Raw genomic sequence first — 24,436 nt, 5'->3', positions numbered from 1 at the left:
TTAAGTACAAACCTAAAAACTTGTTTACTAACAAAATTCTCAACTCTCTAACAAATTAAATCAAATTGCACAATTATTTAAGATTCACATGAAATAATACACTCCATATATATTATGATAAATTTATGATACGTGAATCATACTAAGTAGAGTTGTTTTAAAAAAAATTGTACTTCGTAATTATTTATGATTGATATATAGGAATATAGCATGTCAGGCCAGTGTTTTAAGGTTATGGTTATTATATTACACGTGGCACGTTGTGCTTCTCTAAATGCGACTGTTTCATCATCATTCCACGATTGAATACCAAACATTTCATGCAACCTCTTCTCCAACGCACACTAGCTACTTTTTTCTGCACCCAACTCATTAAATATGTTTACACATTTAGGTATGGAATAAAAGAGACATGCTTCTAAGGAATTTTTGAGGGGTGAAACATAATTTTAATATTTAAAGATTATAAGTTCGATTTTTATTTATCAAGTGCATTATAGTATAAGAATCAATCAATTTCATAAATACTCATGAGATATGGATCGGATACGAAAATAGTTAGTATGTGACAACCTGAGCTTATATTAGTCGGACAATTGACTGAGAATCATAAAATTTTTGTTTTGACTCTCTCGCGTGGGTTGTCTATTAGTCTTATTAATTTGAATCCGGTTAGTTACAAGGTACATATGCTGATTTATTACGGTTAAAGTCACAAAATGAGATTTACTTATGATACATTTATACACATTCGAGTCTAAATTGTCGAGTTTATCGAAAATAAAAAATACGGAGTAGTTAATTTTGATTGACCATATTAATTTTGATTGGATGAGAATTGAGGTCAGACAACAAAATCAATCCCATTTATATATGGATATGGAAACGGGAATCCTTTGGAAGTAATCTTGGAATCAAAGAATCTGGAACCATTTTAATACCAAAACCGGCGACTCACTACAATTATAACATGCAAAACAGCACAGCAATTAATTGTTGTTTTTTTTAATGTTTTTGGTCGGACCATAAGACAAAAATCGAATGCACAGTGGTCCAGGTTTCCACTTCCATTTCTTGTCTGTAATTACCTGTAAGCAACCCCGGGGAAGAAAGACAAAACGCACAACACGCTACAGAACAAACCCAAACAATCCACATCAGATTGTCAGAAAATCGCGTTTCCTTAACGCCCTTCTTTATTCGCCCGTTTCCACGCCTGCCCTCCATCAAATCCGATGCTGGGGGCGAAGAAAATCTCGTCTCTCACCGGTAAAGTTCCCTTCTTTTCTTCCAATCATCGCCTTCTGAATATGGGTTTTGATCCTTGCGTCAATTCCTCCGGTGGGTCTCCCTCTGATTTCCTTGTTTTTGTTTTTGAAGATGAAGGTGAAGAGGAAGAAGATATGGTATTCATCTGTTTGTTTCTGGCGTGCGTATAGTTTAAGGAATCACTGGAATTTTAAGGATTGATTAATCTGTTGATTGAACAAATATAAATAGTAAATATGAGAGAAAAGAGGGATATTAGGCCTGTGCTGCTAAAATTTGGGGTAGCTGTGGCTCTGTCTCTTGGTGGAATTCTTTATACCATTTTGAGAAACAAAAGAATCAAGCCACCCAAACGCCCTCCCTCAAAAGGTATGATTCTTTATAATCCATTTCAATTTTGAAAGATTAAATTTGATTGTTATCTGGATGATTTGTGATTTGTGTTTGTATTTAAGGATATACTGTGATTTTAGCTTTTCTCTATATGTTTAATGTGATTGATTTAAGGAGAGGTATGGTGTTTTGAGTTTTTAGCTTTGTCTGAGGTTGTTTTGGCTATGTTTTCCTTGATCATATATGGCTCTGATGATCTGAACCTTTCTTGCATTTGTGTAAAACATAGGTGGTGAACATGTGGATCCCTCTTTGCAGGCTACGCCCCGCTGTCGTCTCGATCAATCCTCACAAACTACTCCCCGTGCTCGCCCTGATCAGAATACACCCCGGGCTCGTAGTTCTAGTTCTATGGCAATTGAGTCACAACCCTTGCAGAATACACCCCGTGCTCGTATTTCTGGTTCCATGGCACCAGAGATGCAATCCTCGCAGACTACACCCCGGGGTCGTGCTTCTGCCTCTATGGCACCGGAGATACAAATCTTGCATAGTACACCCCGGGCTCGTGCTTCTAGTTCTATGGCACCGGAGAAACAAGTAAGACCATTTCTTGATTGAAATATGATTTGATTTTGTCATTTTCTGTTACCAAATGTGATCCAATTGATGGAATTTAATGGACTCTTGTCAAGAGAAGAAAAGAATATATATATATGGCGATAAACTCAGTTGCTTAGTGTCTGTGCTAATCTACAAATAAAGATGTGTTTGAAATGAATTGTTAGTAATTTAGCTAAATGGATACATACACATTACCAAAACCTGGGGATTTTATAATACTGCAGAAATTTGGTTTGAACTAAACATTTCTTGGTTTTCTCGTGTATGTGTAGGAAGATCAATCTGTAAGTGAAGGTGTTGTGGATGTATGTTGTCCATCAACTAGCGGTAGATCTGAAGGAAAGGATGATGGGCTCCTCTTGCCGGAGTTCAATGATCTTGTGAGGGAGTTTACTTTAGCTACATCGAAACCTGGTTTTTCTCCGGGGAAAGATGTTGAAAGGAGTGAACGCGAGAAAGAAATCAGGAGCTTAAAAGACAACATTAAATCTCTCAAGGAAAGGGAGAGGAACCTCGAGATCAAACTGCTCGAGTATTATGGACTTAAGGAGCAAGAAACTGTTGTGATGGAGCTTCAAAACCGAATAAAAATCAACAGCATGGAGGCCAAGCTCTTCAGTCTCAAGATCGAGTCTTTGAAGTCGGATAAAAAGAGACTCGAGGCCCAAGTTGCTGATTATGCAAAGGTTGTGACAGAACTCGAAGCAGCGAAGATAAAGATAAAACAGCTCAAGAAGAAACTAAGGTCTGAAGCTGAGCATAGCAAGGGGCAGATTTGTGCCCTTCAAGAAAGAGTTATGAAGATGCACGACGAGGAAAAGAAGGCTCTCGGAACACTGCACCATCACGAAAAAAAGGGTAGTATTGGAACGGAGCTCCTAAAAACGGAGGACTTTCAGATGGAAGCCGAAGAGCTAAGGAATTCTAACAACACTTTGAGGATCGAGAATTCTGAACTGGCTCAGAGGTTAGAATATGTTCAGATCCTTGCGAATTCTGTTCTGGACGATGAAGAGGTAACTCTACTCTTTCATTCCATATTCGTTTCTGTTAAGAGTCTCACATCTATAAAATAAGAGAGAATATATGGGTTTATAAGGCCATGGGTTAGACTAGCTAATTGGTTGGATTCAATTCAATCTTTTAGTGTGGTTTGGTCCATGTGCATTATAGCCCAGTTGAGTGACCATGACCCAATCTTAAATTAACACAGTATCCTTTAATTTACTCGTGTTATGTAAAAACTATGGTCATTTTCACGATAGACAGAAGCATTGAAGGCAGAATCTGACCGTTTAAGGAAACAAAACGAAGATATGGCAAAGGAAATCGAGCAGCTCCAAGCAGACAGATGTAGTGACGCTGAAGAGCTCGTTTATCTGCGGTGGGTAAACGCGTGCCTGCGCTACGAGCTGAGAAACTACCAGCCCGATCCTGGTAAAACGATCGCAAGGGATCTTAGCAAGACGCTAAGCCCCAAGTCGGAGGAGAAAGCGAAGCAACTGATTCTGGAATATGCACATAGACAAGGCTCTGCTGAAAAGATGACTAACAGGAGTAACAGCAACGACTTCGATTCTGACTGGTCATCCTCCCAAGCTTCTTCGTACCAAACCGACTCGGGCGAACTCGATGACACATCTCTCGACAACACCTCTTCATCTGCAACCCAGAAAGCAGCAGCTAACACATCACGCAAAAGAAAAGTCTTCAGCAAGCTCATGAGGCTGATTCGGGGAAAGGAAAAGGACAATTCTCGCAGACTATCCCAGGACAAAGCTCCATCTGCAGAAGATACCTCAAGAAAATACCATTCCCAAGCCCATGGCCATTCTCCAGCTAGTACTTCCAATTCGGGCATTTCACCAGTCATCGATGTTGCCCCTGACAACTTCAACACCAAATCAAGAACATCATCTCAGGGCTCATCCCGACACTCTTTCCACGGGACACAGTCAAGCAGCTATCAAGAAGGGGTCATCAGAAAGGGCGATGATGTCTCCCCGGGTGGTGGTATGCGCAGAACCGATTCCACCCCAGCATCCCTCAACAATTCACCTCAAAAATGTTTCAAATCTGATATACTGAAATATGCAGAGGCATTGAAGGAAACTCGAGCTCTACCTTCATTCCGCAGGAGGTCAGCATCATTTGGCTCCTTAGCTCTACCCTAGTTTAAGGTTGCTCTATTCTGAGCTCTGCAGACCACACATTCAGAAGTGCATTGTACAGGACTATATATAGAAACTTGCATATATAAACCTTTTGGATGTCAAAGAAATGAATATGTAAATAAAATGCGGTTGAGCATGAGATGGTAGTGTTTGGTAAATGACTGATAATATAAAAATAGTGCAATCCAACTATCAGTCTTAGTTGAGAATAAAAAAGTAACCTGGATCTGCACACGTGAAGGGGTGTGGAGAGTATATAATATCAGTTTAAACTTTTAGTTAAGATGGAACATATCATTCTATTAAAATTACAAATTCATGTATTGTGATTTTTTTTTTTATAACATTTGATGTGGTTAGAGATCACGAAATTTGAATTCAAGTTTATTACTTATATAATAATTATACTGTGATTTACTTTAAAGTTACATATCAGATCTTAATTTATAAAATCAATTAAAATGATAAAATAAATAAAACGATTTTTTTTTTTTTTATAGCTCAGGTGATTCCAGTTTTGTCGAACTAATTCTAAGTCCACAGTACCGCGCCCCAGAGCCTTTGTGGAAGTAAATCAAGATCGCACTATCAGTCTATCGGCCTCAAAAGAGAAAATCTTCTTGTTAAATGAAACAATGTCGGTTAGATACCCCACTTATGTGATGTTGGGTTTGTGAAATACATTGGAAATAGAATGTCATCTCGTGAAATAGGTTTATTCTGTTAGGTACAATTTTTACCATAAAGAATAAAATTTCAATTGAATGGGCTATTCCCTTATGCCATGGGAAAAGCTATTCCCAAGCCCCTTAGTATTAGTTATTCCTAATCCATCAAGAATAAGTATTTGTTTATTAATCCAAAAATACATCTATAAACCTTTATAATATAAATACATATATGGTTGTTTCAAACTCCTATGGTAATCAGTTGGCTCTCTTTCTCCAAGAAGCAAAAGCTCTCACTTTTATTGATTAGACAGAGATCACAAGGTTCAAATTTAAGTTTATTTAATTATATAATAATAATTATTTTTTTGAATGCATATAATAATTATTATGATTTACTATAAAGTTACTTCTTGAATCTTAAGTTGTTAAATCAATTAAAATGATAAATAGATAAATAATGAGCCTTTAAAAATAATTCATATTCTATTTTTTTAAAACCAAACACCATGTTAAGTGAGAAGTCATTCACAAGAACCCAAAGCATTCCGGAAACGGAAACGTGGCATCTAAATGATTACCGAAGTCCGTACAATTATGACGTCTGCAATCTCATTACAGTTATAACTGACACTCAGCTGCATTTTCAGATTAGCAAACTCACTTCTCCACTCTCTTTCTCCAAGAACCAAAAGCTCTCTCTCTCTCTCGCTCGCTCGCTCGCTCGCTTCACTCTCTTTATCGTTCTAAAAACTGAATTGTTTCCTAACTAATCCGGTGCCGGAGAAACACAGATGGCGGCGGTGCCAGCACTTTCGCTGCTGGGGATGTCGGAGACTTTCTGGCGGCCCACTCTCTACGTCGGCGATCTTCACCCGGAAACCACCGAAGCAGACATCGAGGCCGCATTTTCTGTGATCGGCCCGCTGGATTCCTTCCGGATTTGCAGAGACGCCGTGTCTGGAAAATCTCTTCGCTATGCTTTTGTCAACTTCTTTTGTATATCTCATGGTAACAAACCATCCCGCTCTTCTACTATCTGAGTTTAATTCAAGAAATTATGATGCTGAATTCATAATCTGTTTCTGGGCTTTCTTGGTTGATTATAATCCTCAAATTATTTATATTTTTTTTTATCATCAGCTTCAAAGGCTCTTGCATGCCTAAACCATACAACCCTGAGAGGAAAGCCGATGAGGATTATGTGGTGGCAAAGGGATCCAGTGCTAATAAAATCTGGGATTGGGAATGTTTTTGTCAAGAACCTTGCTCCTTCAGTCACCAGTGCTCAATTAGAGAGCATGTTTAGCAAATATGGCACAATACTGTCCTGCAAAGTCGCAGAGGAAAATGGGAAGAGCAAATGTTTTGGATTTGTTCAGTTTGAAACTCAGAATTCTGCCATTTCTGCTATCAGTTCTCTCCATGGAGCAGTCTTTGAAGGGAAGAAGTTGTAAGTTGCCTATTGGATCTTCCGTTCTTGTGTTTCTTTTCCTGATTTTGGAAGTTAAAGATGGTGACAGACTATTTCTTCCCTACTGTTAAACGAATGATCAGCCTTTCACTTGTAGATTTTGGCTTCAGATTGTTGTTTTGAACAATGAGTTTAAATTGTTTGGTGTTTTTCAGATATGTGTCCACATTTAAGAAGAAACAAGAGAGGATGATGGGTGCCTTTACAGAGCAAAAATTCAATAATCTGTATGTGAAAAACTTCGATTGCAATCTGACAGAGGATCTCCTAAGAGAGAAGTTCTCCAGATATGGGAAGGTCAATTCTGCTGTCATTATGAGGGATGAAGAAGGAAATTCAAGGGGCTTTGGCTTTGTCAAGTTTGATTCAGATGAAGATGCTATGAAGGCTGTTGAGGCTCTTAATGGTGAACTAATAGGTATGTATTTCTTGCACCTCGAATTTGACTGAAGATAGAAAACATGAGGCTGTTGTAATGTCTTTTTCATCTCAGGATCAAAGAGGCTGTTTGTTGGAAGGGCACAGAAGAAGTCTGAAAGGGAAAGACTCTTGAGAAGTGTATGCGAGGAGGACAAGTTAACCCTTCGTGATCATAAGCTCGAGGCTTCGAGACTGTATGTGGGGAACCTCGGTGTTTCCATCAATGAAAGAAAGTTAGATGAACTATTCAGAGCTTATGGAAAAGTGGTTTCAGTAAATATCATTCGCAGTAATGGGATCAGCAAAGGATTCGGGTTTGTGAACTTTTCCAGCCCGGGAGATGCCAAGGCAGCTATGAATTCACTTAATGGTGAGCTAATGTAGCGATTCATTCCTTCATTTCGATATGCATTATTAGTACTAACATATGTCTCGTTTTCAATAGGAATGGTGTATTATGGAAAGCCTTTGTATGTGTCATTGGCGTATCCCAGGGAAGAGCATTCGAGCAAGTCACTGTCATCTTTCACTTCTTCACACAAGTCTCTTTATAACGCCCCGTCTTATTCCTTGCCAATGTCCATTGCACATTTCAATCCTTACCAGTCTTCCATGCATCAAGACTTTAGCAGACAGTTCAGTGAATTCTATCTTGCTGGAATGCATAATTTTCAGGGAAACAAGTTCACATATGTAAGCAATTTCCTGGTTTGCTAGCTTAGGATCTGGTATGATAATGTTGTTTATCGTTCTTGAATTGAAGCGCTCTTTATATGTTATTGCAGACTATGAAGTCTGCTCCCAGTGTTTCTATCCCGGACTGGAAGTGTGGGGCTCAGAAGCAACAACCAAGAACCTGCTGGGAACCGAAAAACAAGAACATGAAAGGAGCTACATCAGTAACAGCCACTTCAAAAGAGCTAAGTGCAATCCACAACGAAAAGCGTCGCTCTCTTATGGTCTGAGCTTCGGGTTTTATGACTACACAAGTTTGTATTGAAGTTCTGGAATTACGGGGATCATTTCAGCAGTGCTTCCTTTTCTCCACGTCGTCTTGACAGCAATATGCATGGGTTTCGATGCTAGAGTTTAACCTTTTGTGATTGATAGATTGGGCAATCTGTAAAGATGAATGGCTGTTGGAAGCAAACCACTCTGACAAGTAGAAAACAGTACAAATGCTGAAAACAGGCCAAGCATTGTCACCATTTCCGCCTTTTATCACTTCTGCCATGTCTGCAGATACTCATTTTAGGGTTATTCATATGTTAGTATGTTCATAATTGCTTGTATAAGAGATTCTAGTGGCCTCTCCCTAAATGTAAGGGAAGGATTACTGTTGTTCATGCTTTTCTCCTATGAATACAAGTATCTGCTGCTTCAATTGCTTGCTATATTTTCTTCAAACAATAATTTAGGAAAATACAAGCTAAGGATAAAGCTGTAAGTAACTGCAGATTGAATTTTCCTTTTCAGAAGTTCAAACTAATACACATATCATAATCTTCCTGACACTACCATTATTAATCTTTCTGTGAATAACAGACTTGAAAGCACAAGTAAAGAAAGACAGTGGTATCTTTAACACGACGAGAACACACAGAAGTAGTGGAAATCCTCGTGGGTCGATCATCCAATGAGATCAATGCCTTGGGTGATGAGTGCATCTGCCAAGACCTGATTAGCAGCCTCAGATGGATGGACACTGTCCCAAAACACATATTGTGTTGCATTGCTGCAAGTTCCCGGCGACTTAGGATTGCACAACAACACCGTTGTCTCAACCGTGCCTGTTCCACAGCACCCTCTAGCTGCTTCCACAAAACCTGCTCAGTAAATACAAGACAGACGCCAATGAGCTATTCTGTACTAGTGTAATTTCTTGTAAAGAACCGAAAGAAACAAAATGGTGTGGATACCGGAGCTTGAAGGCGATTTGATTAGGTCGTAGAGGGGCTGAAAGATGTCAAAGACAACAAGTTTGAGGTCAGGGAGTTGCTTCTTCAGCTGAGCTGCAGCTGAATTGACCTTCTTGTTGAACTGTTGCGCGTTGGTGTTGATATAACCAACACACCCACTCTGATGAAATCCAAACAGAGTTCTTGCTGCTGGCAAACACCCCAATGGTGGAAGAGAAGTCACACCAATTTTCCTGGCTCCCAATCCATAAAGATCCTGTTTTTATTTTAACAACCCATCAGAATGAATCTTGAAGTAACATTTATCTATCTGTGGTTTAATTAAGAAGATACAGACCTTAATAAAGCTGTTGAATATGCTGACAAGGTATGACCCATATTGATCAGGAGTGTAGACTTTATTAAGGTAAGGATTGACATAGTAATTCTGCAAGAAATCACTGCTCCCAAACCCCACAATATACAGTGCATCCTTGATGATAGATGCAGCTTTCTTGCTGCCTGCTACACCTGCTAACTTACCTTGGTACTCCTTGTAATACTCTACCTGTTGTGACAGTGGAATTGCATTCTGCACAATTCAGTTCCAAATTCCATCATCAATAATCCAATCATAATTTTTATTTAAAAAAAAAAAAAAAGGACAACCCCAGCCAGCCAAATCAGTTAGGCTGTTGGCTTGATAACCACAACATTACAAGTTCGACTCTCAATTAACATTCTTGATTTGAACCAGTCAGCTATGATTAACCTAGACTGGTTTACCGACTAGGGTCACAAGGCGTGCACACTCTCATAGTGGCAGCAGGTTTCACTTGTCACTCAAATAAACAAAAAAGAAATGATCTTTTTTACACTAAGAAGTGCAGTCTTTTCATCATAGCCAGATGCAGCAGAAGCAAAGTTGGCACCAATCAGAAGATTCTTCCCTGTTGCCTGTGGGCTAAGATATGCCACTGGATAAGAACTAAACCCCAAAGTATCAGCTGCAGATATAACCAAGGAGAAACATTAAAAAACACCAATTAAGATAACATAACTACCTATATCAGTAACTAATTAACTAACCTGTAATATCAGTGGCTAGCTTTCCATTGCAGAACCTTCCGGTGGGCTGATGGCTAGCAAAATCTCGGCCGTAAGGCGGATAATCGGCCTTGAAGATGGTGTGAACGTAGTTATTGTTGCCAACGTCCACCGACGAGTCTCCGAACGCAATGATGGCCGGCACCAGCGGCTGAGCGCCACCTCCGACGATAAACGCCGCCACAAATATCACGGCCAACACTTCCCCAAACCGACAACCCATTTTTCAAGAAATTGTGTGGGATATGATAGATAGAGATAGAGCTGAGTGCCCAGACCTTTATATGACAGCAGGACCGGCCCAAATGTGGGCATTGAAGACGGAAGATGAAAGTTGAGACGCCATTAATGCCGCCCAGAGAGTAGTTAGACTTCATTAATAATGGCAAAAGGCGTAAATGCATGTGCAATGATGATATTTTTCCTTGGGGGGTGCATACACAGATACATACACAGATCAGACTACAGAGATCATCTTCTTTTTTTTTTTTTGTCAACCTCATACTCTGCAGAAATCTGGTTGAAGCTGCCATCTATATCAAACAGTTAGTAAATCGATAGATCATTAAACTGACAGTCAGACAACTACTAGCGCCATGCAAGAAGTTGTTGCGAGGGCACCGTACCGGAACAAATAATTGCGCCGGCGCGTGAGGATTTACATACAAACTAGATTTATCTCAAACTAGATTTTATAAAATAAGTCCATAAAATAAACCCAAACTAGATTTTATTGAGTTTACATGTTTAATAGTCAATGATATGATCTTTTTAGATGTACAATAAAAATTATAAAATTACACCGGAGTGAGTGAATCATGATAGATTCTCACACCAAAAAATCTTGTATTTGATTCATTCCAATATCCTCTTAATTCGTACAAGCATGATTTACTCAATGCACATACTTAAATTATTGATCAATTACATACAAGTAAAGTTTATCCCATGTTTACTCCTAAACCCAGAAATTGTTGTCATTACATTTGTTTCAGCTGGCATGGCACGTATGGCACTAGTAGTGTCTTTAATGAATCCATGTGTGATTATTTATTATTACACATGCATGATGATGCACGTAATGTCATTTTTGCCGGTCTAGATTATTAATTAATAATTGATTAATTAATTAATTAATTTTTTAAGAGTTATTTTTTAAAATATAAATATTAAATTTATAAAAACGATTTACATGAAACGTTATGTTGTGCAATTGTGTGCACTATGCAAGGTGCACACGGTTCCAAATTCATAATTTTTATATTATAGATTCATAATTTCTATACTGTAGATTCATAATTTTTAAATTATAGATTTATAATTTAAATACAGTAAATTCATAATTTCTATACTGCAGATTCATAATACATATACTGTAGATTCATAATTTTTGTATTGTAGATTTATAATTTCTAAACTGTATAGTTATCAAATTATGAACATATAGTTCTGTGATTTGTGAATACAGAGTTCAACAATTGGGAATATGAATATTGAAAATTATGAATATAGAGTTCTGTAATTATGGATATAGAGTTCAATGATTATGAATATGAAATTTAAAAATTATGAATATATAGTTTTATAATTATGAACATAGAACAGTGTACACTATTGCACAACATAATTTACCAATTTACGTTATTATTATTGTTATTATTAAATAATAATATAATTATCTAAAATCTAAATAAATCGAAAATTGTAATATTGGCACTGGTATCCCGGGATATAAAAAAAATATTGGAGTATTGGAGATCAATTATATTTTTGGGCATCCAACATATGCGCCAACGCACACAAATGTTGAACTTGACTGCTTCGTCATCTTTAGTGTAGTATATGGAAGACCAAGTCTTCAATTAATGTTTTTCAAAAAAAAAAAAAAAAAGTCTTCAATTAATGCCATTGATTTTATTACGTACATTGACAGATAGGTTGTCCTTGAATTTAATAATTTCATAGCAGGAATACAGAAAACCATAAACACATGAATAATACAATAAACCGTACGTAATTCCCCAGAAAGGGGTAACGGAGTGACTTTTGTTTCATTTCATTTATTTGGAGAAACAAATGTTAATTAAAGCCTTATGATCGAGCAGCCGGAAAGTTGCTTATCACGGCGGAGAAGCTTCATGGGACTGGGTGGTAATGGGGCCGCCGGCACCGCAGCCGCAACGGCAACAAGATCCCGGCGGCGGCGGCTCACAGCATACACAGGCCGGACATATAGGCCTTCTCCCCAACACCTCTGCGGCATTATATATATATATATATATATATATATATATATATATATATGCATGTTAAAATATCAGAATCAGAACAAGAAAATCACTCCCAGCTTCATATATAATCAATCAAAATGCTTCTTTAACTATAATTAATTAATGAAAATAAATAATAATTAATTGCTTAATCAAATAAACATATATACCTTTAAAAGTTGTAGGCCGAGCTGCATCTGTGAAGGTAATTGCAGGAGATATAACCAAAGCAATAATGAAGATTACAGTTAGGATCATGGCAGATCTTGTAGCCATTGCTAGCTGCTTGCTAGATATATTGTCTGAAAGAGGAGGTAAGGATCGGACCTTCTCAATTTATATTGATTTATGTTCTTGTAATTTGTTACAGTTAGTGTTATAAATACAGCACGTTTGGTTCACGGAATGAATTTTGAGGTAATAGGAATGTTATTTCATAAGGAATGGAATAGGCGAGGAATATAATAGGAATTGTATTCTATTGTTTGGTTCGCAGAAGGAATAGACTTTAGGAATTATATTACAATGTTTGGTTGATTTAAGGAATATAAATGAAATATGTTTTAAAAGACATAAATACTCTTATAAAAATATGTGATGGTGGTGATGGTGGTGGTGGTGACGGCGGCGATGGTGGTGGCGGTGGTGGTGATGGTGGTGGTGGCGGTGGTGGTGGTGGTGCTGGGGTGGTAGTGGTGGCGATGGCAGTGGTGGGGGCGACGGTGGTGGTGGTGACGGTGACGGTTGTGGCAGTGGTGGAGGGGACGGCGACGGTTGTGGTGGTGGTGCTGCTGGGTGGTGGTTCTGGTGGCGGTGGTGGTGGTGGCGGCGGCGATGGTGGTGGCGGTAGCAATGGTGGGGGCGGCGATGGTGGTGGTGGTGGCGGCGGCGACGATGGTGGTGGTGGCTGCGGCGGCGGTGATAGTGGTGGTGACGACGGTGGTGAAATAGGATATAAATTTATATATAAGATAAAAAATTAAGTTAAAGAAATGGGTAAAAAATAAAATAGATTCTAAAATCTATTCCTGAGCGTTCAGTAATAGGCTAATACCAGGGGCCCTAGTAATAGCTTGAGGTAATAGGCTATTACCAGGAATATTATTTCTGGTAATAGAAATGGTTACCAAACAAAGGAATATGCATATTACTGGGAATGCTATGCCATTCCCGACCTATTCCGTGAACGTACCAAACGGGCCAATAGGGTACATATAATTTTCTGTAATTACAATTAACTTTCCTCGTAAATCAAAGGAAGAGATAATATCAGTGTATTTATATATATGATGTATGCGATACATATATATTTATATTTATATACATACAAATATTCAAACTGGACAAATAGTCAAATTCTTTGTTTCCATGCAAATTATTAATGCTTTGACTTGACTAAATCAATTTCATATAAATTTTTATTTTATTTATTATTATTATTATTATTATTATTTTGTAATCTATAACCTTCTATTCTTATTCTTGACCGTTTTATAAACTTAAATAATAGTGATAAGTATGATATCTGTTCATTAATACGCATTTTTTCCAAAAACGAATCCGAACCCTATAGTTACTCCCTTAACTTGTCTGGAATTCAATAAAATGTTATGCATACCTATTTCATATCTTCTCCCAAAAAATTAAATTCCTAACCTCAAAAGATCACATCCAGGACGGAGGCCGGCCCCCACACTCACCCCACCATAAACTAAAAATTTTAATAAATATTTAAATATATATTATTATATTAAGAATAAAAATTCACTTTTGACCTCCTTCAAATTTTACTATGTATTTATTAAATATAAGCCTAAAACAGTAAAACATGGCACTGAAGTTCAAATTCACCAAATAAAAAGAAATAAATCAAACAATTAATCAGTTAGTTATTATGTATTTTTATTATTTATTTACACTTTTAAGATGTATAATTGCTAATTCAAGATTAGTTTTGAAATTGAAAAAATTAATGTTAATATTGGTTTTTTAATTCGTAATTTTGAGTTTCGTCCTCATTCATCAAACTTTGGTAACTAGTAAAATGAATATCAATTAATTATGTAAAAAAAAAATGTTGCCAACAAAATAATTGAAAGCTTTTATTTGATAAAAAAGTGACAAGCAACATTATTATTATTATTATATATATTTTGTGTTTGTGAAAAATTATAAAGTATCAATTAACATCAATGTCAATCATTACATAAATTAAAGTAAGTATCAATATAAATTATTACCAATAATATAGAGTATAATTATGCATGGATGCATGGTATATATAATGATATCATACATGATGGGTACTATTATGAATTGATATCGTAAATTTAGAACTTTTAATTTTCTATGATCCTAGTCCCCTTTACATGAATTTTCTGGCTCCGCCCTGATCAAAGTTTTGTTCCAATGTTCCATGTCAACTTAACCAAACTTGGTTTATTTATTTAAGAGAACATTATATTGTTTTTTGGTACATTTGAGAGAGGATATGATGGATGCATGGGAATTGTGGGAAACTGGGAATCAAAATAACCAGCCGTCTGCTTTGTGTAATAACCCCGGCCCGCCGCAAGCAAACTACTATATATTATTAGATCAAAGTACGTAAACAACGAATATATATAATTCTTTATCACAAATTTTTATTAATTAGTTGTTCTAAGCACATACATAATGAGAAATTTAGACATAATTTACTAAACGACTTGCAGAAGACACACACACACACACACACACAAAAAAAAAAAAAAAAAAAAAAAAACATATTGATACAAACAATATATTTGTAGTGTATGTATATTATAGTTAAAGAAGGTCGATCAGCAACCGCACTTGAGACAGCATGAGCCCGGCGGCGGTGGTTCGCAACACCCAACACAGTCGTCCAGGCAATACATTACGGGGGTGGTGGTAGTGTTAGCCTTAAGCAGTTCTGCAAAAAGGAAATTAAAATTTAATATTTTCGCATTATATTACCTACAATCTAACTATATATTAATTTAGCGTTGTATTAGTTTAGAGGGAAAAAAAAAGTATTCATTTGTGATGCTTAATTACCTCGAGAAACTCGAGCGGCCTCGGACGGATTCGCTGCCATGATCGAGATGAAGATAACAGAAACAAACACGGCCACGAATATGAACCTTAGAGGGAAATAAGAGCCGGCCATAACTATATATATATATGTCTGCAATTTGGTAATGATAATGATTTTCCAATTTCCGAGGTAGGATATGATGCATGAACCCATTAAGGTTAAGACCTATTTATAACAAATTCGTGTCTTGTTTGTATGGGGCACGTAACTTCATTGCAATTGAGAAGGAAGATAATACAAAGGAGGACCGAAGATCATATCAGAGAATTGGTCAGTCAATATAATGTTTGTTCGAATACAGTAATGTGAAAAGAAGCGTGTAACGATACGATGAACCTTCAATATAATCCAATTCCCATGCGACCTGGTACTGGTAGCACGCAAATTATATAAGAAAGAAAAATTGTACTAAAATAATCATGTGTAATAAGTTGAATTTAAAAAGATGTTACATTAAAATTATACTGATAATAATTTAATAGAAAAATCATACTTTACCTACTATCACATTTTCAAGTGTACTATGTTGGTGTTTCTTAATTACTTGCCCACAAAGGAATTTAATCGATAAATAATGTTAAATTTTTCCAGGAATCCAGACCAAGCGTTTTTCCAGTCTTGCGTAGAATTTTTTGTATGTTGAAGTCAGTCAACACAACCGCGTCGTTGGAATTTAAGATGGAATTGAAGAAACAAGTTGAATAGTGTAGCGGTGTAGGAGTCATACTTAGTCCAATCTCTCTCTCTCTCTCTCTCTCTCTCTCTCTCTCTCTCTATATATATATATATATATATATATATATATATATATATATATATGTATATATAGGGACGCACTCAGGTGCGAATAAGTGCCCAGGAAGGAAATGCGAACGAATCAGCGCGCGACACGTGTCCAGATCTAATAACTTAAAAAAAAACGCGGTGGCATTTTCGTAAATAATTGAACATCGAAGTGCAAGTAAAATCTCTTATAAGTGCACCTATTTTCACCTATTAGTGCATGTAATTTTGCCTTGTTAGCATTCACTTTCCGCAACCATTCATGCACCTGGGTGTGCTTATAACTATATGTGCAACTATTTATAACTATAGGTGTAACTACTTATAACTATATGTGCACCTACTTTCACCTATAAGTGCATGTAATTCTGCCTTGTTAACATTCATTGATCTGAGTTCGCGGGTAGTAATACTCCTGAAAACCACTCGCAAACATTCATACACCTAGATGCAACTACTTATACCTATGTGTGCAACTACTTAGAACTATTGGTGCAACTACTTATACCTATCTGTGCAACTACTTAGAACTATAAGTGCAACTAAGTATTGATGCTCAGTGTAAATTTTTACTTGCACCTATAATACATTTTACATGCACTTGTAATACATTTTACATGCACCTCGATGTTCAATTATTTACGAAAATGCCACCGCATTTTTTTTTTAAATCAGTGTTTCTCATCCATTAGATCTGGACACGTGGACGAACAGAATCCATTCCTATTTCGCGCCTGGGCGAGTCGTTCGCACCCGAGTGCAAGTCTATATATATATATATATATATATATATATAGAAGGGATCAGGTGCGGGTGGTGCTTCCCGTGCGGTTGTGCGGGTGGATGCACACTAAGCATTACACTGGCGCACTTTAAGTACACAACATACGCACATTAAACACACAAACAATACAGTCAGAACACAAACTCACGCACTTTAAGCATAAAAGTCACGCATCTTAAGCACAACCCTCACGCACCTTAAGCACAAAACTCACGCATCTTAAGCACAACCTTCACACACCTTAAGCACAAAAACACACGCACCTTAAGTTTTAACAACAACTCACATTAAGTACACACCCACGCACCTTAAGCACAAAAGTCACGCATCTTAAGCACAACCCTCACGCACCTTAAGCACAAAACTCACGCCCACTAAGCACAAAACTCATGCACTTTAAAGTTTCAATAACTCACATTAAGTACACACTCACGCACATTAAGCACAAAACTTACGCACATTAGGCACAAGACTCACGCGCCTTAAGTACAAAACCCACGCACATTAAGTATTACACACTCACGCACATTAAGCACAAACCTCACGCACCTTAAACACAATACTCACCCACATTAAGTACAAAACTCGCGAACATTAATCACCCGCACAACCGCATGAGAAACCTTCACCCGCATTGGAACTTAAACCTATATATATATATATATATATATATATATATATATATATATATATATATATATATATATATATATATATATATATATTGGAGTAGTATTGACACTGTTATAATGCAGTATCTGTTCATAACTATTTTCTCAACCTATTGAAGCACAAAGAGTTAATACCGCTTCCCCTTAGGCTCAAACCAATAACCTCCCATATGGGAGAGTCACTTCGTGTCGCTAGACCACAAGATTATTGTCAGTCCAATCTATATATATAAATCAGGGTCTATATAACACTGTATACTCAAGTCATAATTAAAATATATTTTTAATATTTTTCTGGGTTTTTTTTTAACTAAAAAAAAAAACACACAGTTTGAGAGAGGGTTAGGGGTAGTTAAAGTGAATTGAAATTAAACTTATCATTTCCTATGTAACTTATGCGTTTAACCATGATATATATATTTAATTTGGCAAAAAGTTTGAAAGCATACATGTTAGATATGCTTTATTACTAATTGAATTCACATGTTATGTTGATTAGGTTCGCATTCTACCACATGCTAAGCGGGTAACTATGGTACAAAAACGCACACATTATTTTTTATTGTAATATGACTGAATAGATTAAACATAATTACCGTACTAAAAAAATTACAAATTTAGTTCTTGTTAATACCGTCTTAATCGGGTTCATTGGACGAATTGTAAAGCTAAGAAAGCAATTGAATGAACTTTTATTTGAAAGTGAAATATAACTACATGGCCAAATTAAAGCATTACATAATACTACATAACTATTATTATTGAACAACCAAACGAAAAGGTTCTTCTAACTACTAAAATAGCTACATATGGCAATAAAGTTTGGTACTCTTCAAGTCTCATGCATGTGACCATTGATTCAATCTCTTGGATAGTTTTCATCAACTATTCACCACCTCAGCTTTGCAGGGAAATACTGCAATTTCATAACAATAATAATAAATGAATCAATAAAAAATTTAATAATAATAACAATAATAATAATAATAATAATAATAATAATAATAATAATAAAGTTAATAAAATATAAACATGAGCAAAATTTATCTGGTACACATACTCGAATAGTGACTGTATTTTCATAGTCATCCAAAAAATAATAAAATATATGTATATTGTGCTATATTAAAAATTATGTTCACCTTGTCAATTAATGAGAGATAATAGGGTTTGACTTTCTCGATGTCAATTCTTTCTTTGCTCTTACTGTATAGATCATACTTGCTGCAAAACGAAATTAAACCAACATAGTTACAACCGTATAATTCATATACACATTAGGAGCGGGCCATATAATTACCTCTCATGTGTTATTTACAAGTTATTTTAAAAGAAATGTTTACACATTCAGTATACACTATCGGATAGTAATTGCCAATTTTTATTGTTATTCAAAATAAATAAATAAATAATATTGTTGTTAATTACTTGAAAATGTGTAGCCACTTGAGATTCTCCTTGTCCTCTTCATTCATAAGGTACATGTAAGATCCTGCCCTGTGGAGAGCTGCAACATAACAAGTAAATTGAACCTAAATTTTTACAACCTCGTATGGTACGTACGGTATTTTAGACTATAAATAACATTGTATTATGTGACATTATATTGCATGGTTTTTATGTTAAGTTTACCATAGAAAGAGTGGTATCTGATAATGAAGAGACCAGCGTTGGGTAGAGTGGTTTTGTTCTCTTTTGCAACCTGATCAAGATTTATACAAGTTAATTAAATACATAAATGTGTTAAAGTCTATAGTGTTGATCTGTACATAAAACCGTGCACGTACCAAATACATGTAATCATCATGTCCCCAAGACATCATAACATTATTTAGGCCACAACCCTTTGAGTAAACTCCATATTTTGTATTGTAAGAAGGGTTGTAATAATCTGGGTTTTCCTTAAAGTACTACAAAAACAAATAAATAAATCAGGTTATATAATAAGCTAAATTATAGAATAAATATTTTTTTAGATGACGAGAAAAATCTACTCTACTGTTAATGAGGAGGAAGATACCTTTTGATGGACAATGAATTCATCAAAAGCACAGCCAACTGGAAATGTGTCACCTACAACTGCCCATTGAGGCAGCCCTCCAAAGCTAGGAAGGAGAAGAACCTTTCCAAGATCTGAAATCGAGACAAAAATTAGAATATGAAAAATTGAGAGATTGAATCTGACTAATTAACTAGTCTAACTTATGACCTTATAAACTCATATGTTTTCTCTTATTTTATCAACGTGTGACTTTTAACAATTAATACCGTGAATGAGGGCAGTCAAGTGGAGCCAATCTTCATTAGGGTAATCCCTTCTAATAGCTTCAGCACTCTGCAACAAATGTTCAATTTGGGGCTCATCAAGATCTGGATCACTGTCATCCACCACGTCATTCAAAAGCTCACAACATTCCCAAATGCTCATTTCCACCCTGTTTAATCTTGAATATTCTTTCCTCATCTTCTTCACCTGAAGTTATTATTTTAAATTAAAACAATTCAATTTTTTTTTTAATTTGTTAGCTTAACAAATAAAAATATTAATTAGACTGAAACAAACAAACAAAAAAAAGAAAGAAATTAATTACTTACAAAATCATAGGTTTGGTTAGTGTGATTAATCCTATAGAAATTTTCCACCCCTTCTTGTCTTTCACTTTCACCATCATAGTCCCTATTTAGCATGTGCTAAAATCATGTCAATTAACATCACAACAATAATAATAATTTTTATGTGGTACAAAACAAATCAAGTTAAACTAAATTGTACTATAAAGTATTAACACCGATATTAATAGTATCAAGAACAGCCAAATTAAATATATTGGCTAGTGTGCCAATGACCTTGTGGTCTAGTAGCATGAAGTAACTCTCCCAAATCGAAAGTCACGGATTTAAGCTCTAATGAAACGGTATTGACTATTTATGCTTCAGTTGGGGTCGGTCACAACTCATAAGGCATGTTTACCTAAAGTGCACAATTGACAAAGAGCCCAAATTTAGAATAAGAAAGGGTTCAAACTTCAAAGGGCCCAAACCGATTATTTTCGGCCCATCTTGAGCATGTGCAGGCCCAGTAAACGTAGTTCGGCCATAGAAGCCCAAAACAATACTAAAACGTGAATATAATTCCAATTATTATTAAGACATCTTTGTCAGGTTTTCAGAAAAGATATATTAACCGGCCAGACGTTGGATTCCTTGTCGGAATTGGTGTCGAGATTTTGTGATTTTTGTCCAATCTGTAATTGTCAATTTGTCATATTCATATCCATCTTGTTACCCTCTCACCAAAAGTAACCATATAAATATAAATAATTGCCATTAAAATTAAATTATACATTCACAGTAAAAAAATTATTATGTCACTTTTAATTAATCTGAACATTAAGGTGACCAGGAAAATTCAAAGTCATAGTCAAAGATTGTGCATTAAAAAATCTCATTTAAACGAGTTTAACTGTGAAAATGTTGACAAGAATTAAATTCGTTGTTATATATGAAAGTTATGCTTCACCCAGCCCGTTCCGAGGGTTTAGATCTAAATATTGGAATTTTTTCAATTTTTTTTGGAAATAAAATATTGGAATTATTAGGAGAAGAAGAGTAAAAAGACCTAAAATTGTGGCCAAAAGCGTTGGTATGTGGAACAAAAAATTCACCACCAAACCCTACTTCTGTTTCATTTTTTGGGATCTTCTTATCCTCAACCTCAACCTCAACCTCAATACCTGTTTCCAATAAAACATGAAAATTTAAAATAAAATAAAAATAACAAGAGATAGAGAAAAGGGAAAGTCTACAAATTTCAAAAGAAAAAAAAATAGCAATAATGGAAAAATACCCAGAATAATTGGTATAAGATCGAATAATGGAACTCTAAGGAAATTTAAAAAAAAAAAATTACCAAACTGGGATGGCTGATCAATAAGGATAGTCATCCTGACAGAACGAAGCAAGAAGAATAGTTGAAGCAGAAGAAAAAAAAGGATCGGAGGAAGAAAAGATAAATATAGAGAAGGAGATCGAAAATGTATAACAATGGCGGCTGGGCTGCATGTTAGGGAGAGAAGGAAAGGACAGTATTTATATTGGCCGGAAAGTCCTTCCCTGAGATTTTGGATGCTAGAAGTCCTTCCCAGAAAAACTCAAACTCTACATATCCTTCTACCTGTAAACTTTACTAATTATTTTTATTATTATATATTAAGTAAGTAATAAAATTAATTCTTTACTAATATAAAACTGTTATCTGTTTTCTGTTTAGAAAATTTGTTTACTAACACTTATTTTTTCAAATTTATTTTTTTTAGATTAACGTTATAAAATTAACACAAGTTTAATTTTGAGTGAATTTTAGATCTTATAATTTTACATATGTTTGGTTTAAATGGAATAAGTTTATTTATTTTTTTACTTTTAAGTCTAATATATGTAAGATTTTTACATTTGATAACTGAACAAAATTTATATATGTATATAACATAATAACTAAAAAATATATCCGAACCAATAACCTACTAAGTTCACATAAAATTTATTTTAGATAATATTAATATTTTTTGAGCTACTAAGCAAATACTTTATGTTTAAATAAGTAAAAAGTAAGTAGAAAAGATAGAAGATAGTGATAAGTAAAATAAGATGATAATGAATGTAATCATAGTAATGTGGTTATATTGACATCTAACTAAATAGATGATAGATTATTCCGTTTTTTATTTAGAAAATAATTTTTAAGATAAAATTATTTTCAGTTTTCAAAATTGAAAACGGTGCTAATACACATATTTTTTGTTCTCTATTTTTCAGTTTTCAGGAATTTCTAGTTAGTAAACGAATCCCTAAAATGTTTTATTTTTTGTTCCCTTCAAACATTAAAAAAGTATAGCCAGTTGTCCAGTTGGATACAGGCCGGCATACAGCAGAAGATGGAGAAGGACTCATGGTCCTGCTGCCTGTTGGTGGGGTTTGTTCATGCAACTTGACAACTCAATTTAAAGTTCTTCATTTACCCACCACACAAAGATTGTGCAAATATATTTATTTGTCCCGCTTATAGCTCAAGAATCCTATTAATTCAATACGACGCCATAAATCGTGCCAAATTCATACCGACCGAGGAAATAGATTTTTTCCTAAAAAAAAGATAAATAGTATGTAAAGTGCAAAAGTTTTTGGAAGGGATTGATAAAAAGCATGACACAAAGATATTTAAAGTAAAAATAAAATGCTGAAAATCACGTGTTTTTTTAGGTTAAGTCAAGTCGAAATCTACTATAGATGTTCAGGTATATGTACACAGGCACCATGGCTATGGACTGAAAGAGGAAGAAATACATAGAAAGATTAGTTATGACTGAATGAGCCTCCCCCATTGTCCTAAGGCCATTTTTGTGTAGCTACAACTTCCCTTAACTTTTCCTATTTTCATGCCATGACTCCTTCCGGCCCTCCGGGGGCTCGGTGACATTACCATCCGGGGAGGGTGCCACTACCTCCACACCTGGTCCTAGTAATTTTCTTGCTTACTCCATATGACATTCATTAGTGTTCGGGGAGTAGAGCTAGGATAGCCAACTCGAGCTCGGTATAAACAATAGTGGGGTCAAGACTCAAACTTGACTCGGGTTCTACGGTTTGGAGGGGAAACATCCAAAGGATACCCATATAAAGAAGAAAACTCGGTAGAGGGGTGTGTTAATTCACCTAGATGGGAGTTATCATTCATTGGGAGATCACTAATATTGATGGAATCCAAAATCTCGTATGGTGAAACAAGGCTAAAGTGCATGCAAAGGAGCAAAAATGGGCAAGAGGCATCTCGTCCAAATGATAAACAATTCAAGAAAAAAAAATGACGTATAGAGGGGAGGGGAAGAAACTAACCCAGGCTCAAACTTGGGACTCGACGTGAGGACTCGCGGAGAGTTCTTGATCTTAAGAGGAAGCTTGAGAGTGGAGAAGATGGAGAGAGTGAGACTTGGAGGTGTGGGCCAAAATGGGGTGAGGAAATGGGGATTGAATAGAAGGAGGAAGGGGGAGAAAGGAGGAGGGAAATGGTGGTATTCATTTTTGAATTTCAAATGGTGCCTAGGGAAGGGGAAAGAATTAATGGGTGTGACTTGGGGTTCTCCAAGGGTTTTATAAGGGGTACAAGACTTATTGGTATTTTAAATATTTTGGAAGGTGTTGTAGGAGGAGGAGTCCATTTGCGATAAAATTTTACTTAATCGTGATTGGTAAAGTGCGTCAAAAAAAAAATATATTCTCCTTCGTACCTTGGTCTTGTGTTTTTTTGTTACTATAAATATATGGGTATGTGCGGTAAAAGTTCTCGGGGGCGAGTTGGAATATTGTTAATGTTTACACTCCTTCACTGGCGACTTATCGCAACTCGGGGAGTGGGGAAGTGATGATGGATATATTGGAAATCGAGCAAACCAACCCAGAGAAGCGGAACAAGGAGGACTCGGGTAGACCCAGGCCCGGGGTGCTTGACCCGAGTCGCCTAAGCCATGGCCAGACCCCTTGTGCCCCGGCCATGTCCGTAGCATTCTGCCTGGGCTTCGACCCAAGCCTTGGCCGAGCCCTAGCCCGTCCCCTCCTTTTTAGGGGGACGATTAGTAGGCTTTTTAGTATAATAAATAGACATGCTTTTGTCCTCTTAAAATATGTTCTCTTGTCTCCACAACTATTGTAATATCATTATTACACCTACTTTGTAACCATCTTACTATCAAAGTATAAATACAAAATTATCTACGTGATATACATCTTGTTTTCCCCATATTTGTACCTTGTTACTCTACCATTTCCTATCTTATCATTTTCCTTTATTTATTGGGTTTTAATAAT

General features: G+C 35.9%; 4 protein-coding genes and 2 long non-coding RNA genes across 11 annotated transcripts; 2 read left to right on the top strand and 4 right to left on the bottom strand.

Annotated features, from left to right (window-relative positions):
• The first annotated feature begins 1,000 nt into the window (after nucleotides 1–1,000).
• Nucleotides 1,001–4,539, top strand: LOC109188108 (protein CHUP1, chloroplastic). 3 transcript variants are annotated; one of them, XM_019338625.1, is made up of 6 exons: nucleotides 1,001–1,269; nucleotides 1,381–1,640; nucleotides 1,891–1,980; nucleotides 2,029–2,202; nucleotides 2,499–3,242; nucleotides 3,492–4,539. In XM_019338625.1, the coding sequence occupies exons 2-6, from the start codon at nucleotides 1,506–1,508 to the stop codon at nucleotides 4,398–4,400; spliced, it is 2,052 nt and encodes a 683-aa protein (XP_019194170.1). In that variant the 5' UTR covers nucleotides 1,001–1,269; nucleotides 1,381–1,505; the 3' UTR covers nucleotides 4,401–4,539. The 3 variants fall into 3 exon arrangements, with proteins under 3 accessions (XP_019194170.1, XP_019194168.1, XP_019194169.1); XM_019338623.1 differs by having other exon boundaries at nucleotides 1,002–1,269; nucleotides 1,381–1,638; nucleotides 1,892–2,202; XM_019338624.1 differs by having other exon boundaries at nucleotides 1,002–1,638; nucleotides 1,892–2,202.
• A 1,217-nt stretch (nucleotides 4,540–5,756) lies between these two features.
• Nucleotides 5,757–8,350, top strand: LOC109188109 (polyadenylate-binding protein 4-like). Its single transcript, XM_019338626.1, has 6 exons — nucleotides 5,757–6,079; nucleotides 6,212–6,521; nucleotides 6,698–6,960; nucleotides 7,036–7,332; nucleotides 7,408–7,655; nucleotides 7,748–8,350. The coding sequence occupies exons 1-6, from the start codon at nucleotides 5,863–5,865 to the stop codon at nucleotides 7,925–7,927; spliced, it is 1,515 nt and encodes a 504-aa protein (XP_019194171.1). The 5' UTR covers nucleotides 5,757–5,862; the 3' UTR covers nucleotides 7,928–8,350.
• Nucleotides 8,351–8,398: 48 nt separating this feature from the next.
• LOC109188111 (GDSL esterase/lipase APG) lies at nucleotides 8,399–10,239 on the bottom strand. The gene is made up of 5 exons (XM_019338634.1): nucleotides 9,950–10,239; nucleotides 9,737–9,867; nucleotides 9,219–9,452; nucleotides 8,882–9,137; nucleotides 8,399–8,788 (listed from the first exon to the last, which is right to left on the bottom strand). Exons 1-5 carry the CDS (start codon nucleotides 10,188–10,190, stop codon nucleotides 8,592–8,594), a joined length of 1,059 nt encoding a protein of 352 aa, XP_019194179.1. The 5' UTR covers nucleotides 10,191–10,239; the 3' UTR covers nucleotides 8,399–8,591.
• Nucleotides 10,240–11,879: 1,640 nt separating this feature from the next.
• Nucleotides 11,880–12,572, bottom strand: LOC109187584. Its single transcript, XR_002055281.1, has 2 exons — nucleotides 12,408–12,572; nucleotides 11,880–12,221 (listed from the first exon to the last, which is right to left on the bottom strand). It is a non-coding gene; the product is annotated as an uncharacterized LOC109187584 (long non-coding RNA).
• A 2,262-nt stretch (nucleotides 12,573–14,834) lies between these two features.
• On the bottom strand, nucleotides 14,835–15,481 carry LOC109187575. Its single transcript, XR_002055280.1, has 2 exons — nucleotides 15,298–15,481; nucleotides 14,835–15,172 (listed from the first exon to the last, which is right to left on the bottom strand). It is a non-coding gene; the product is annotated as an uncharacterized LOC109187575 (long non-coding RNA).
• A 2,757-nt stretch (nucleotides 15,482–18,238) lies between these two features.
• LOC109187251 (inositol oxygenase 1-like) lies at nucleotides 18,239–23,733 on the bottom strand. Of its 4 annotated transcripts, none has more exons than XM_019337413.1 (10): nucleotides 23,468–23,733; nucleotides 21,195–21,309; nucleotides 20,171–20,252; nucleotides 19,844–20,048; nucleotides 19,596–19,708; nucleotides 19,363–19,485; nucleotides 19,208–19,277; nucleotides 19,004–19,082; nucleotides 18,718–18,799; nucleotides 18,239–18,491 (listed from the first exon to the last, which is right to left on the bottom strand). In XM_019337413.1, the coding sequence occupies exons 1-10, from the start codon at nucleotides 23,649–23,651 to the stop codon at nucleotides 18,465–18,467; spliced, it is 1,080 nt and encodes a 359-aa protein (XP_019192958.1). In that variant the 5' UTR covers nucleotides 23,652–23,733; the 3' UTR covers nucleotides 18,239–18,464. The 4 variants fall into 4 exon arrangements, with proteins under 4 accessions (XP_019192958.1, XP_019192960.1, XP_019192961.1 ...); XM_019337415.1 differs by lacking the exon at nucleotides 23,468–23,733 and adding an exon at nucleotides 21,483–21,731 and having other exon boundaries at nucleotides 21,195–21,300; XM_019337416.1 differs by lacking the exon at nucleotides 23,468–23,733 and adding an exon at nucleotides 21,483–21,731 and having other exon boundaries at nucleotides 21,195–21,294.
• Between the last annotated feature and the right edge of the window lie 703 nt (nucleotides 23,734–24,436).

The sequence above is a fragment of the Ipomoea nil genome, unplaced genomic scaffold, assembly GCF_001879475.1.
Source record: "Ipomoea nil cultivar Tokyo-kokei standard unplaced genomic scaffold, Asagao_1.1 scaffold1421, whole genome shotgun sequence".
In the NCBI taxonomy this organism is placed as follows: domain Eukaryota; kingdom Viridiplantae; phylum Streptophyta; class Magnoliopsida; order Solanales; family Convolvulaceae; genus Ipomoea; species Ipomoea nil.
Note: the sequence above shows the minus strand (reverse complement) of the source record. Positions and strands in the feature narration are given on the sequence as shown.

Bases quoted from the DNA above. Each gene is read 5' to 3' on its own strand.
- LOC109188111 (XM_019338634.1), bottom strand. From the start codon at position 10,190: ATGGGTTGTCGGTTTGGGGAAGTGTTGGCCGTGATATTTGTGGCGGCG. The intron at 9,868-9,949 runs GTTAGTTAATTA...TTATATCTGCAG, and splicing joins GCTAGCCACTGATATTACAG to CTGATACTTTGGGGTTTAGT. The intron at 8,789-8,881 runs GTATCCACACCA...TTTACTGAGCAG, and splicing joins CAAATCGCCTTCAAGCTCCG to GTTTTGTGGAAGCAGCTAGA.
- LOC109188108 (XM_019338623.1), top strand. From the start codon at position 1,506: ATGAGAGAAAAGAGGGATATTAGGCCTGTGCTGCTAAAATTTGGGGTA. The intron at 1,639-1,891 runs GTATGATTCTTT...TGTAAAACATAG, and splicing joins CAAACGCCCTCCCTCAAAAG to GTGGTGAACATGTGGATCCC. The intron at 3,243-3,491 runs GTAACTCTACTC...TTTTCACGATAG, and splicing joins CTGTTCTGGACGATGAAGAG to ACAGAAGCATTGAAGGCAGA.
- LOC109187251 (XM_019337413.1), bottom strand. From the start codon at position 23,651: ATGAATACCACCATTTCCCTCCTCCTTTCTCCCCCTTCCTCCTTCTAT. The intron at 20,049-20,170 runs GTAAGTAATTAA...TAATAACTTCAG, and splicing joins CTAACCAAACCTATGATTTT to GTGAAGAAGATGAGGAAAGA. The intron at 18,492-18,717 runs GTGAACATAATT...ATGAAATTGCAG, and splicing joins ATCTCTCATTAATTGACAAG to TATTTCCCTGCAAAGCTGAG.
- LOC109188109 (XM_019338626.1), top strand. From the start codon at position 5,863: ATGGCGGCGGTGCCAGCACTTTCGCTGCTGGGGATGTCGGAGACTTTC. The intron at 6,080-6,211 runs GTAACAAACCAT...TTTTATCATCAG, and splicing joins CTTCTTTTGTATATCTCATG to CTTCAAAGGCTCTTGCATGC. The intron at 6,961-7,035 runs GTATGTATTTCT...TTTTCATCTCAG, and splicing joins TCTTAATGGTGAACTAATAG to GATCAAAGAGGCTGTTTGTT.